The sequence below is a fragment of the Psammomys obesus genome, unplaced genomic scaffold (genome assembly GCF_907164565.1).
Source record: "Psammomys obesus unplaced genomic scaffold, mPsaObe1.curated_primary_1811, whole genome shotgun sequence".
Classification (NCBI taxonomy): Eukaryota; Metazoa; Chordata; class Mammalia; order Rodentia; family Muridae; genus Psammomys; species Psammomys obesus.
The window spans coordinates 33,500,771-33,513,145 of record NW_026585644.1 but is presented as its reverse complement, the minus strand read 5'-3'; the positions used below and the strand labels follow the sequence as shown (position 1 = coordinate 33,513,145).

General features: G+C 40.5%; 1 protein-coding gene across 2 annotated transcripts in view; it reads right to left on the bottom strand.

Annotated features, from left to right (window-relative positions):
• The window catches only part of Selenoi (selenoprotein I), a 39,921-nt gene continuing 27,546 nt past the window's right edge, over nucleotides 1-12,375 (bottom strand). Inside the window, exons 6-11 of one of the 2 annotated variants that reach the window (XR_008722349.1) lie at nucleotides 11,533-11,641; nucleotides 6,689-6,737; nucleotides 4,333-4,513; nucleotides 3,094-3,279; nucleotides 2,030-2,225; nucleotides 1-1,428 (exon numbers count right to left, since the gene is read on the bottom strand). Coding sequence is in view for 1 of the 2 variants with exons in the window: in XM_055626424.1 (XP_055482399.1) it covers nucleotides 2,127-2,225; nucleotides 3,094-3,279; nucleotides 4,333-4,513; nucleotides 6,689-6,737; nucleotides 11,533-11,641 (624 nt within the window). In the remaining variant the exon portion in view is untranslated. Of the gene's footprint in view, nucleotides 2,226-3,093; nucleotides 3,280-4,332; nucleotides 4,514-6,688; nucleotides 6,738-11,532; nucleotides 11,642-12,375 lie in introns of both variants that reach the window. The other variant, XM_055626424.1, reaches the window with a different exon arrangement.

Here is a 12,375-nt window from a genome sequence, read left to right as displayed (position 1 = left end):
TACATCAGCTTGCAGTACCTTTTACTCCTCTTCCATTAGACAGTGTCAACAAAACTATTAACAGAATTCTTTACCATCACAGAGACATGTTTAAAAAATCTAGAACAAAAGGCACAAAACATTTTCAAATCCACTTGATGCAACAAAGAAGACAAACACATTTTGAAGAAGAAGAAGAAGAAGAAGAAGAAGAAGAAGAAGAAGAAGAAGAAGAAGAAGAAGAAGAAGAAGAAGAAGAAGAAGAAGAAGAAAGAGCCTCAAAATTCTAGGACATGATTCTTCAATCTACTGTACAAGGTGAAGAAAGCCTGTGGCCCAGATTCATTATTTTATAAATATTTATCAGTTATATTCCCTTATACAAATAAATATTCTTGTGTACAAGGTCAAGAAAACAGTAAAATGATTAGCCAAAAACCTTATAACAAAGTTACCCAATTCTGTTCTACAGAGCGCAGGTACACAGAGCAGCTCTCCTCACACACCTGGCTCATTTTCTGACCTCCATGATGGCAATTTATTGACAGACACAGAATCAGTACCCATTTCCCACATCAATTTCTCATCAATTTTTTCTTTCATTTTCTGTGTCACAGAATGTCCCCAAATACACGTAAGCCCTACAAACAATGAAAACTGAGCACAGAACTGTGAGTTAAATCCTGGACTCATTTTCAACAGCTGGATGACAATGATTAGAATTTAAAAAGTGTTTACGGGAAGTATCAATTAGTTATTATTATTATTATTTTTTTTTTTACAAAGCAGCAGAGAGATATTCAAAAAAGGAATGAGCTAAAATATTTAAGGATGGTCACATTCACAGATAAATAACAGTTATGAATTTAATTACATATCAACACAGTGGTGCCTATTTTATCCAAGTGCAACCTGTCCAAAGAAAAGGGTTTAAGACACACTCTTCATTTAAGCACAAACCTCATTCAGTGGAAAATAAAATAAGCAAGTAAAACTCACCACCACCAAACTAAATAAAGATAAAGCCCAAAGAAAGATCCACATTCATAATAAGGTGTGATTTACAAAATAACCACAATACAGCTGAAGGGATTTTTTATGTTGTCAGTAAACCTCAAAAATTATTTTGAGTCATATTAAGGAAGTAAATAATCAGTAAGGCATAAAGTTTTCTTTAAATTGAAAGGTGGGCAAGTTAGGGGAGAGAGGCTATCTCTCTGCTTTATCCTGTTGTGAGATTAAAAACCATAGCACCTCAACCCCCAGGAGAGAATGAAAGCAAGCAAAGACTGACAGACAGACAGTGTCAGGATGCTAACCGTGGTCACCGTGAAGTTCTGAGATTTCTAACTCCAGTTTGCGTTTCCTCTCACAAGGAAGTACCGCAGATTGGTACTTATCCCATGCCTTCTTAAAAATCACTGCTCAAGCAATCGCAGCAACGCACGGCTGACAGGAGGAAACGTCACAATTAAACAATGCCGTGCTACAATGATAAGCCATAATTATAACCCATTCTATAATAATATCAACAGAACACTTCTCTCTAAAGAAAAATTAAGCCATTTATCGGGATTTAGCCATAATAAGAGCCAGGATACTAGACAACCTCCCACAGCAGGTGGAAAAGGCCGTTCACTGAAAAGCAACCAGAATTTGGCAACTGCACTGTTCTGGAGTCACTGGCATCTCTGGCTGAAGAGACTTTTTTTTTTGACACCTCTATATTAGATTTGGGCTGTCTATCATTCCCACAGCTAACAACCTATTATAAAGTATCAAATATTAAGACATGCTGTGGCTACCTGAATGTTACTAGTGTTGTGTATCAATTTGGGGACTTTAAACATAAATCACCTTCAACTCTACATGAGTCAAAATATCATGGACTCATTCATGAAGCTAGGAACATTTAGCTGGTTTAATGTGCACTGTGCTTAACCAAATGTCTCATGGTTTCATAAAAAATAATAATAATAATAAAGTTGGGAGTTAGAAAGTCCACAATTCCACAAGCTCAGATAATGTTTCATTCCTGCTGTCCACATACCACACACTGAGGTCCCATGTCTGTCAAGCAGATCAGTTTAGTTCAATGGTGATGGATGAAGTATTTACAAGCATCTATTTACAGTACTTCCTGAAGGTTACAGGCCAATGCTCTTTTCTTCCATTCCTAGTCAATCTGAGTTTGGTTTCCTCAATGAGAAAGGGTAAATCTGAAAATGGTTGCTCAGCTGCTTCACCTACAGAAAACCAAAACAAGACGATGACAAACACATTCCTGATTCTTCTGTGAGCATACTCAGAGCTCAACCTCTGCATACAGTGATTTACTGACACAGGAAAAAACACCAGAAACAGGAAAGGGTCTGCCCAACCACATTCTAGTGGGGTGCTGAGACCCCTGGGCAGATAGTCACAGGTGCTATAAGAAATCAGACTGAGCAAGCCATGGAGAGCAAACTAGTAAACAGTGTTCCTCCATGTCCGGCTGTAGTTCCTGCCTCCAGGCTCCTGCCCTGACTTGCTTTGGTAATGGGCTCTGATTCGGAACCGTGAGCTCAAGCAACCCTTTCCTTCCTGAGTTGCTTCTGGTTATGGTGTTTCTCACAGCAATAGACACCCTAAGATGCTGCCTTAGTCCATCTCTCACAGGATTAGAAATGGGCAGAGGAAAACTATCAACCAATGTTACTTGTTTTCCCCACATTAAATTAACAGGCAATAAAAATGTCCTCAGATTAAAGAGGCAAAGAAAGAAACTAATGGGATTAACTGGTCCCACATAATGACAAGAATAGAACAAGGTTTTCTCAATAAGAAAACTTTATATAATGATTTAGAGTAAGAACCAATTCCCCATCATCACTCACTTAGAAACCGTCTGTAGTTGCTGTAATCTAATCACTAGCAGACAGTACCTGAAACCCCACGCCTACCCTCCACAGTACCTGAAACCCCACTGCCACCCTCCACAGTACCTGAAACCCCACTGCCACCCTCCACACTTCAGAACGACACTGGCAGTCCTCCTCTGCACTCCCCACGTCCCTTTATATTCCCAAGAGGCAGACAGAAGCAGCTCTGCTCTGCGCTTCATCGATCACTCACCACTTGTACTCCATAGTGGATGTGAGCCAGAGTGAAGGCGGCTGTGAGCGTGTAGAGAAGAACACTCTCAACGTGGGAGGACACGGCGCCTACGATCACGGTTGCCACAATCAAGAAGAGAGGAAGCAGCAGCCAGTTCAAAGTCGGGCACCGTGTGCTGCTCATTTGGCAAACGATTAGCTGACACTGGGAGAAGCAAGAAGAGGGGAGGAAAAGAGGGAGTATTAATCAGCAAAGCACTTTCAGAACTAGTCACCTCTACATTTAAGAAGCTTTCAAGAATGTATCTATTTTCAATAATTCTCAATTGCTCATGGACCCAACTGGCCCTTGGCCCCACCCTTAAAGCCCAGATCTCAGAACGTATCAGAAGAGACTATGGCAATGTAGTAAGGATCTTCTGCTGGTTCATCTCCACTGTCAAAAATCACTGATTTAGAATCATCTCAGAAACACACCTCTGGGCGTGTCTGTGGAGGAGTTTCCAGAGAGGTTTAAATGAGGAGGGAGGACACACTCTGTATGTGGGGAGCACTATCCATGCGCTGGAGTCCTGGACTGAATAAAAAGAAAGAAGTGAGCGGAGCAGTGCCCTCCTCACTGCAAAGTGACAGATAATGTGACCTGACATGACACCCCCGCCTGGTGAACTGTTTCCCTTCTTAAAGCAGAAACCAAAATAAGCCCTTCAGTAAGTTGCTTTTGTCAGGTGCTTTGCCATGAGATGAGAAAGAACTAAGACAGATGCTTCAGAGGGTATTTTTTCACCGTGTGGTAAAAGCTGAGATACAAGTATCTCCCAGTTTTAAGATTCTAAACTATGTGAAGAATAATATCAAAACAACCTCCTAAGACCTGACATAACTCTATTTCTTCATGGCAGTGAAGAGGAAGCACAAACCCTGACCTCCAACCTCCGATCAGCAACAAACACCTTTCAAAACTGCTCTGATTCCTTTTTGTTGCTATTTTTGTTTTCTGAGTAGGCTCTCATGTTGCCCAAGCTGGCCTTGAATTATAGGCATAAGCTACCACATCTGGCTTATATGATTTTTTAAAAATAAAGTCTTAGCCAGTGTGGTGGCATGCCTTTGATCCCAACACTCGGGAAGCAGATGCAGGTGGATCTCTGTGAGTTCAAGACCAGCCTAGTCTACAGAGCGAGTCCAGGACAGTCAGGACTACACAGAGAAACCCTGTCTAAAAAAAAAACCAAACCAAAACAAACAAAAGTCTTACTGTGATATTGGCAAAAGCTGTTCCAACCATGAAGTAGAATATTCTAGGGTGTATTTCTAAAATGTCTGAGGGCGACTGAAGGATCCACACTGTAGACAAAGTGAAGAGCAAACACGGAGAGAAGAAGGGGACCATGGCTTCATAAACGGAATTGTGCTTCAGGGTGTTGCTTTTATAACTTCTGAAAAGTCAATAAAGAACACTGTTATAGCTACAGGTAAGACACATGCCTAACATTTATTGTCTCCAGACTCCTTTCACATGTACTCTTACTGTATACAACCCTATGGCACAGAGAACCATCATTTAAGGCAGATAAGTATCCAAGAGGGTTCCCCAATAATAGGACCAGGGACCATCTCTGACATGAACTCATGGGCTGGCTCTTTGATCACCTCCACCTGAGGGGGAAGCAGCCTTTCCAGTTCACAGAGGAAGACAAAGAAGCCACTCCTGATGAGACCTGATAGGTTCAGATGGAAGGGGAGGAGGACCTCCCCTATCAGTGGACTGGGGGAGGGGCATAGGAGAAGAAGAGAGAGGGAAGGTGGGATTGGGAGGGGTGGGAGAGCGGCTACAGCTGGGATACAAAGTGAATAAACTAAAAGACAGGCTAAGTTAGGATGAAATGCTCTAAGTTTACAGTTGCTACCAGGGCCAGGACTACAACTGAAGTTCTAACTCCATCGATCCTCCCCTCTTCCATTCGCTCCCCATTTCTTCCTTCCCTTCTCTATTTTTAGACAAAGTTTTACTATGTAGTCCTGGCTGACCTGAACTCACTATGTGGCTCCATCTGCCTCTGTCTCCAGAGTGCTGGGATTAAAGTAATGTCCTGTCATGCCCTTTCTTACTTTTTAAACCAAATGGTCAGCACCTGTATTAAGAATGGAATGATGGGGCTGCAGAGATAGTTTAGAGTACCAGTTCTCAACCTTTTGGGGGGCTTGAACAACCCTTTCAAAGGAGTCACATATCCTGCATATCAGATATTTACATTACAATTTGTAATAGTAGTGAAATCAGTTATGAAGCAGAAACAATATAATTTTGTTTCAGCACAACATGAGGAACTGTATGAAAGAGTTACAGCATCAGGAAGGCTGAGAACCACTGGCCTAGTGATTAAAAGTCCTGACTCTTCTTCCAGAGGACCCAGGTTTGGTTCCCAGCACCTACAGGCTCACAACTTCAGTTCTAGAAGATCCAACACTCTCTTTCAGTCTCTCTGGGCAACAGGCATGCATGTGGTATAAAGACATGCAAGCAAAATACCCACCACATAAAATAATAAAAAATTTAGATGTGTGTCACACAACAGGCCCTGAAGAGAGCCTGCCAGTGCATCTTGGTGTCTAAATACCCTGGGAGCAATCAAACATGTTGGCTCATCTGAACAGCGCTCCAAATTCTAGTCTTGGTTTTGTTATTGATCACATTACTTTGGTCAGTCTGAGACCCAACCAAATGACTCAAATGACCAGTATGCTTGCAAACTTTAAATGCCATTACTTTTTTTTTTTTTTTTTTATTTTAAAGACAGGATCATACTGGGTACTCCTGGCAGACCTGGTACTCATTACACAGCCCAGGCTGGCTGGCCTCAGACTCAGCCTCCAAAGTGCCTGGATTATGAGTATGCACTACACCTGGCTCAACATGTGTACTTCTATGTATGGCCACCAGCCACAACAGAAGCTGTACAGAACTTGTCTGGACACAGGTTAAGATTCTGTAAGACAGATCTGAGCGCTAAAGGAATGAGTAGGAAGAACAAATAACAGTGGCAGAGGAAACAGCCAGAGCAAAATTACTGAGACGTGAAAGAACAAAGTATATTTTGACAAAACAAGACAAGTCAGAGTAGCCAGTAAGATGGGATGTGCACAAATCAAAACTGAGAACCCACCCTCCCCTACCTCAGAAACCATTCCCCAAAAGGCAGAAACATCTATCTACACAACCATAAACTTTGGTCCTTATCCACCCAGAAGTGTTATGATCTCATTAACTAAACCTTTATCCTTCATTAAAAGAATGAACAAATCAGTATTTAACAAGAAAGTACTCCCCTCACCATGAATAAATTTACTCACAAAAGTGACAAACTTGAAGACTGCTGAGTCCAAAACCTTAACAAAAGAACTGAGCATTTGATAGTATAGTTAAATTGACTACATCAGCCAAAAGATAACCTCAATTATCATGTTCTCACTCTAGATCTGAAATACAGGTTTTTAAAACCTTTTTTAAATGTCCAGATTACAAAAAACTAAACAGTTCCTTAAATTCTGCTAGCTATACCACTGCTAGATTTTCTTTCTTTCGCCTCTGCAACTTAAAAAAAATTACTTACCTAAAAAAGTTTAATAAACTCATTGGAAGAGTCACACATAGTGCACAGCCTAAAAAGAAGAATATTTAAATTACTTTAATCAATTATTCAAAAGTTATTATTTTACAATAACGGCATCCATGCAAATGCCCAGGGTTTTAGAGCCAGTAGTTTTCAAGTTCAAATTTATTTCCACAGCAAAACTACTTTTCTAAACAGCATTTGTAAGCAAAGAGTGAGTGGCAGGACAGCTGCGTGAATCAGAGCACAGACTGAAACCAGCCTGGACTTGCATTCTGGTTTGCCATCAACTTATCACAGAACCACGACACTCCAGCCAATTCAACTTTCAGTGCCTCGCTTTCCCAATTTTTGAAACAGAAAAATAGCAGTTTCAACTACATAGGGTTTGAAAACTGCACGGATTGTTACATGTAAACACCTGGAACAGAACCCAGCAGAAGGAAATCTACGTGAGCTCCTACAAAGGGGGTGGGCAGACAACACTCCTTTCCTTCCTGTTTATAGTAATCTTCAGTTTTTCTCCTCCCCACTATATCCATGCCATGTTTATTTTCCCACAAACCTAAAAAGGACGCACGGGCATTCTAAGAAACCCTACCCACTGACTCTTACCCTGTCGTGTTCCATCACTTGCTACATTTTAGTGCTTTCAGTTCTTAACATTCATCTGCTCATCCTGTCCCCAGAAACTATACTCTTGAAACCTACCAAGATTCCTACTGGTAAGTTCTGTGTCACTTCTGACTTTGAACACAACGTGGTTGACTCCAGAGTGACTGTGACTCCTCCTGCCACCACTAAGTGGGCATCCCAGTCTTTATGTGACTATCAACTCATATTCATCACCCACTCTGCCAGCCACACACAGTCTCTTCTCTCTCAGCACCCCAGTACTAAAATTAGAAGCTGCACCACCACACCCAGCTGAGAATCTTTCTCTTAGGGGTTAACCACAGCTTCTGGAAGCTGACCAGTCAGAGCCTGAACAAATCAGCACCTCTGAGCTGCAGGCCCCAGCTGAGTGTCAGTAGGTTGGAGGAGGATGTTTTTCCTAGTGTCTTTTTTTTGTTTTGCGCTCCTGGGGAAGGGAAAGTTCAGGGCACACACTAGCATGTGCCACCTGCTCTCCTGCTTTGGCTAAGACTGAAGTAGTTAACTCAGTGATACCTGTAGCTCCGAGTCACTGGACTGGGCCGAAACAAACTTGCTATCACGAGCAAGGACAGAGATAGTATCTTAGTGGGGGGAGAGGACCAGCTCTAAGCACAGTCAGCATGCACACAGTCTGTGTTCTACGCAAGTTGCCAAAGGGAAAGACTATCTTTATTTCTTCTAGGTGGAATTTATCTGACATTCTGTAAAGAACTGTTAAGGACTTATCTATTAAACAATAAATGTTAAGTGGACAATAGTGACGAAACCCATATATGCAGACCTGACTTTTGATACTGCCAGAATTTAAGGCCAGAATTTAAAATACAGAAAATGGAGTAGTTGCAATAGATAGATAGATAGATAGATAGATAGATAGATAGATAGATAGATAGGTAGGTAGATAGATAGGTAGGTAGATAGATAATCAGAGAACTCATAAAAAAAGCATTAAGTGAAATGAGATACAATCTAAGGGTAATGTGACTACAAAAAAACCCTATTTCTCACATTTCTAACTTATCGCATAGGAACTTCAATAAAAATCACCAAGATGGGAGACTGGAGAGATGGCTCAGCTGTTGGGAGCACTGTCTACTCTTCCAGAGGACCTGGTTCAGTTCTTAGCGCCCATATGGTGGCTAATAACCATCTGTAACTCCAGTTCTAGGGGATCTGACACCACTTTTTGGCCTCTGTGGTGCACAGACACATGTACAAGCAAAATACTCATACATGTAGAATTAAAAAATACAAAAATAGGCCATCAACATGGGGCTGAAAGATGACTCAACAGTTAAGAGAACTAGCTACTCTTGTAGGGAACCCAGATTTAGTTCCCAGCTCCCACATGTGGCTCACACCTATACATAACCCCATATCCAGGATCCAGTGCCCTCTTTTAGCTTCAACAGGTACAAGGTACACACATAGTACACGAACATATATGTAAGCAAAGCACCCGTTAAAAATACAAATACAAATAAACAACAAAAACACCAAATTAAAAAGTATCTTAAAGAGAAATTTAAGAAGACAAGTGAGCCACGCATGGCAGCACACACCTTTAATTCCAGCACTTGGGAGGCAGAGGCACGCAGATCTCTGTGAGTTTGAGGCCAGCCTAGTCTACAAAGAGAGTTCTAGGACGGCAAGGGCTACACAGAGAAACCCTGTCTTGAAAACAAAACAAAACAAAACAAAAAAGACATGTGAGAAAATTGTAATTAGTCAACTAAAAGGATTAATGCACCCAAAACACAAGTACCTCTAAGAGAAAGAGGTGATTAACAATTCTATTGGGGAAAATGGCCTAGAGTATTTAAATCACACAGAAAAGCAGACACAAACAGTTGTTAAGCCTAGAAAAGCTCATTCACAAGAAAGGCAGATTGGAACTATACAAGTATATAATTTCTTAGCCACCAGGGTAACAAAACTGACAATATACAACTGCAAAACTATGAATAAACAAGCATTTTACAATAGCTCACAAGCATGCAAACTCAGCACGATAGAGCGGAATATGGAAGTATTCAACACACCACTGCACGGTTTGTCCTTCATTAAAAACGCTGCTTTTAGGAATCTCTTCCACACTTGCCCAGAAAAAAAATATAAAAAGACACATGCACAAGTCTGTTTACTACAGCAATGTGTGCAACAGCAAAAGCATGGAGACAATCTAAACACTCAGCTTCCCGACAGACCACAGAGGGTCAGGAAGCTGGGAGAAGAGAGAAGGAGAACCCTTACATACTACCGTGAGTATACCAAGTGTGTGTGTGTGTGTGGGGGGGAAACAAGGTGATAAAATGATGCATGCACTTATTTGTAATAAAGAAATAGTGGAAGTCTAAGCCAAACATTAAAAGAAAAGGGTTGGAGAGATGGCTTAGTGGGTAAAGTTCCTTTACCATCAGCCTGACAACCTGCGCTTCACCCTCTGACCCCACATGGTCACACACACACACACACACACACACACACACACACACACACACACACCAAACAAAACTAAGAGTAGCTAACTGAAAAAAAAATAGATAGTATAAAAGCTATACTTCTTTGAATATATTGCTTTATAGCTTTCACTTTTTAATCATGAGCATTTTCTATAACTATAAAAAAAATTTTAAGAGAAAATCCAGTGCTTGTAAGTTGAAGTAAAACTTAGACATATATTGCATCTGGAAATGGTGTCACAATACAAAGTGGTACCTTTGTTATCGGATTCCATTTGCAACTGTCATTTTGAATTTATGTGCTATTTTTAATCATAAGACTACCTTTTAGTCCCCTACTGTCTGCTGAATGAATGGCTAAACAAGGGTCATCAATGTCTCCAGTACTGCTAGGTGAAGAGCATACACTAAGTCGGAAGTGACATGCAATACCTGAACCCTCTCATCACTACCTGTATTAGAGACAACTAGGCATCGTGTGCTTCCTAATGTGGTCCTGTTAGCCCTGCTAACTTTTGATTTAGCCAAAGGAGGTATCTACAGGACAGCTGACTGAGTTTGGGAAACACCAGTGGTTTGCAAAGTAGTAAAAAGCAAAGCATTCTAGGTTATTATCTTGGGGGTCATAGGAAAATCACTAAAAGATTAAAAGGCATACATGTAGGCTATTGATCTGCTGTTTTATCTAAACACAACTCTACCTCTTCCTTCTGGTGAAGCCTGTTAAACTAGGAACTGAAAGGCTCAGACACTGAAGAATGCTGCAGTAGACCCTTTCTGTGCTTCTGGGATACATATTTTGTAAAAACCCCTCTATTTTATCTATCAAATGTTTATCTGCATAAAGCAGTTTTGGTTTTGTTTTTCTTTATTTAAACTTAAAATAGTTGCTTGTCCTCTCCTACCATTAGTGTATCTCTCAATCAGGCAACTTGTCCTATGGAGTTTTGCTACGCTTTATATTTGTTAAGTTTAAAAAAGAAATATATAAATATCTACTGTATGAGATTTTTTTTTTAATATTAACCATGTGCTTTAATGGATATTCAAGTCAGGTATGGGGATACACATCCCTTGGGAGGCAGAGGCAGGAGGATCAGAAATTCAAGGCCAGCCTTGGTTACATAAAATCCTGCCTTAAAAAAAAAAAAAAAAAAAACAACTGAAGAAAAAAAAATTGGGGGCTGAGGTGATGGCGGGACAAGAGGCTCCGTGAAAGAAGAGATGGTACAAGGTTGGAGATAGGTGGGTTGGCTTCTATTTACCATGAAGGTTGCCTTCTTAGAGAGCAACAGACAGAACACAAAGATGGTTATCCAACCAAAAATCTTCAGTGTTCAGTGACATAAGAGACACATTTTAAGTCTCCATTAATTCATCTGTCTTAATCTTTCAAATTAACAAGTTTCAACTTGAAATAGGTATGAAATGTCTACTAACTGTAAATCATCCAATACAGTCTAGACTAAACTGGATAAACTTTACCAAGCTTGTGTGGTGATTGCTTTGGCAACTACTTTGGTAATTCTCTCTGATTAGAGGGCTTGGTGTTCAAAAACAAAAGACACTCGTTTTCGTTAACTATCTGGTAGAACTCTTACAAGGTCATAGGGTTATTCTGCTTGCTGGAGAACAAGGAAAGAGTGTTATCACTTGCTATGGTCAAACACTGGCTTTTGATAACAAAGTGATGGTTAAAAAAGGCTTCGACATGGAGCTTCTTACCAATAATCATTGCAGTGAATAGGTCTCTATATAAGAAATTAAACAGGAAAGGTTCATACCAGGCCTCAACTCCCACAACCGCAGTCACTATGTAGACAAAAGAAATAGTCTGGAAAAAAACACAGACAGAACAGAGCGGCATTAACCACTGAAAACTCCTTCATTCAAAGTGATTACTAAAAAATGTGCTTAAATCTGCTATATGGCAAATCTTCCTGCCTTTAAGACTTTCTCCCTCCAATATTGCCATGAAATAGCCACAGTATAGGCAGCGCAGGCAACTGGTCACCACTCGGAGCCTTTCAAAGGCCGTTCACAAGCCGGTTCAGTCCCAGGGTAACTGGATTTGCCCAACCTCCATTAGAACACACTCCAGCTTCTGAGTTCTCTACTGGAGTCTCACGGCAAACGACAAGAAGCAGAGACTCAAAGGCACAGAGAATGACACAGGTCTATCCAATGAGACAAGGCTCTCTACTCACTGAAGTCCCCAAGGAAGAAGACAAAGGGCCAACAATTCGGCCATAGGTCCAAAAACATCATTCCAAACAAACCATATAAATAGCATTAAGGAGTTATTAAATTTTAATGTTATAATGGCATTATAATATGTTTAAAGTTCTTATCGCTTAGAGATACATGACAAAATACTTAACCACATTTCCTGTAAAAGAATTAGGAAAACACCCATGAACGTACATGAAACTAGAGGCCATGTGTTGATAATTGCTAAAGCCTAGTGCTAGGTACATTAAGGGTTCACTGCCATGCTTAACTATTTATTTATTTCTTTCTTTCTATCTATCTATCTATCTATCTATCTATCTATCTATCTATCTATCT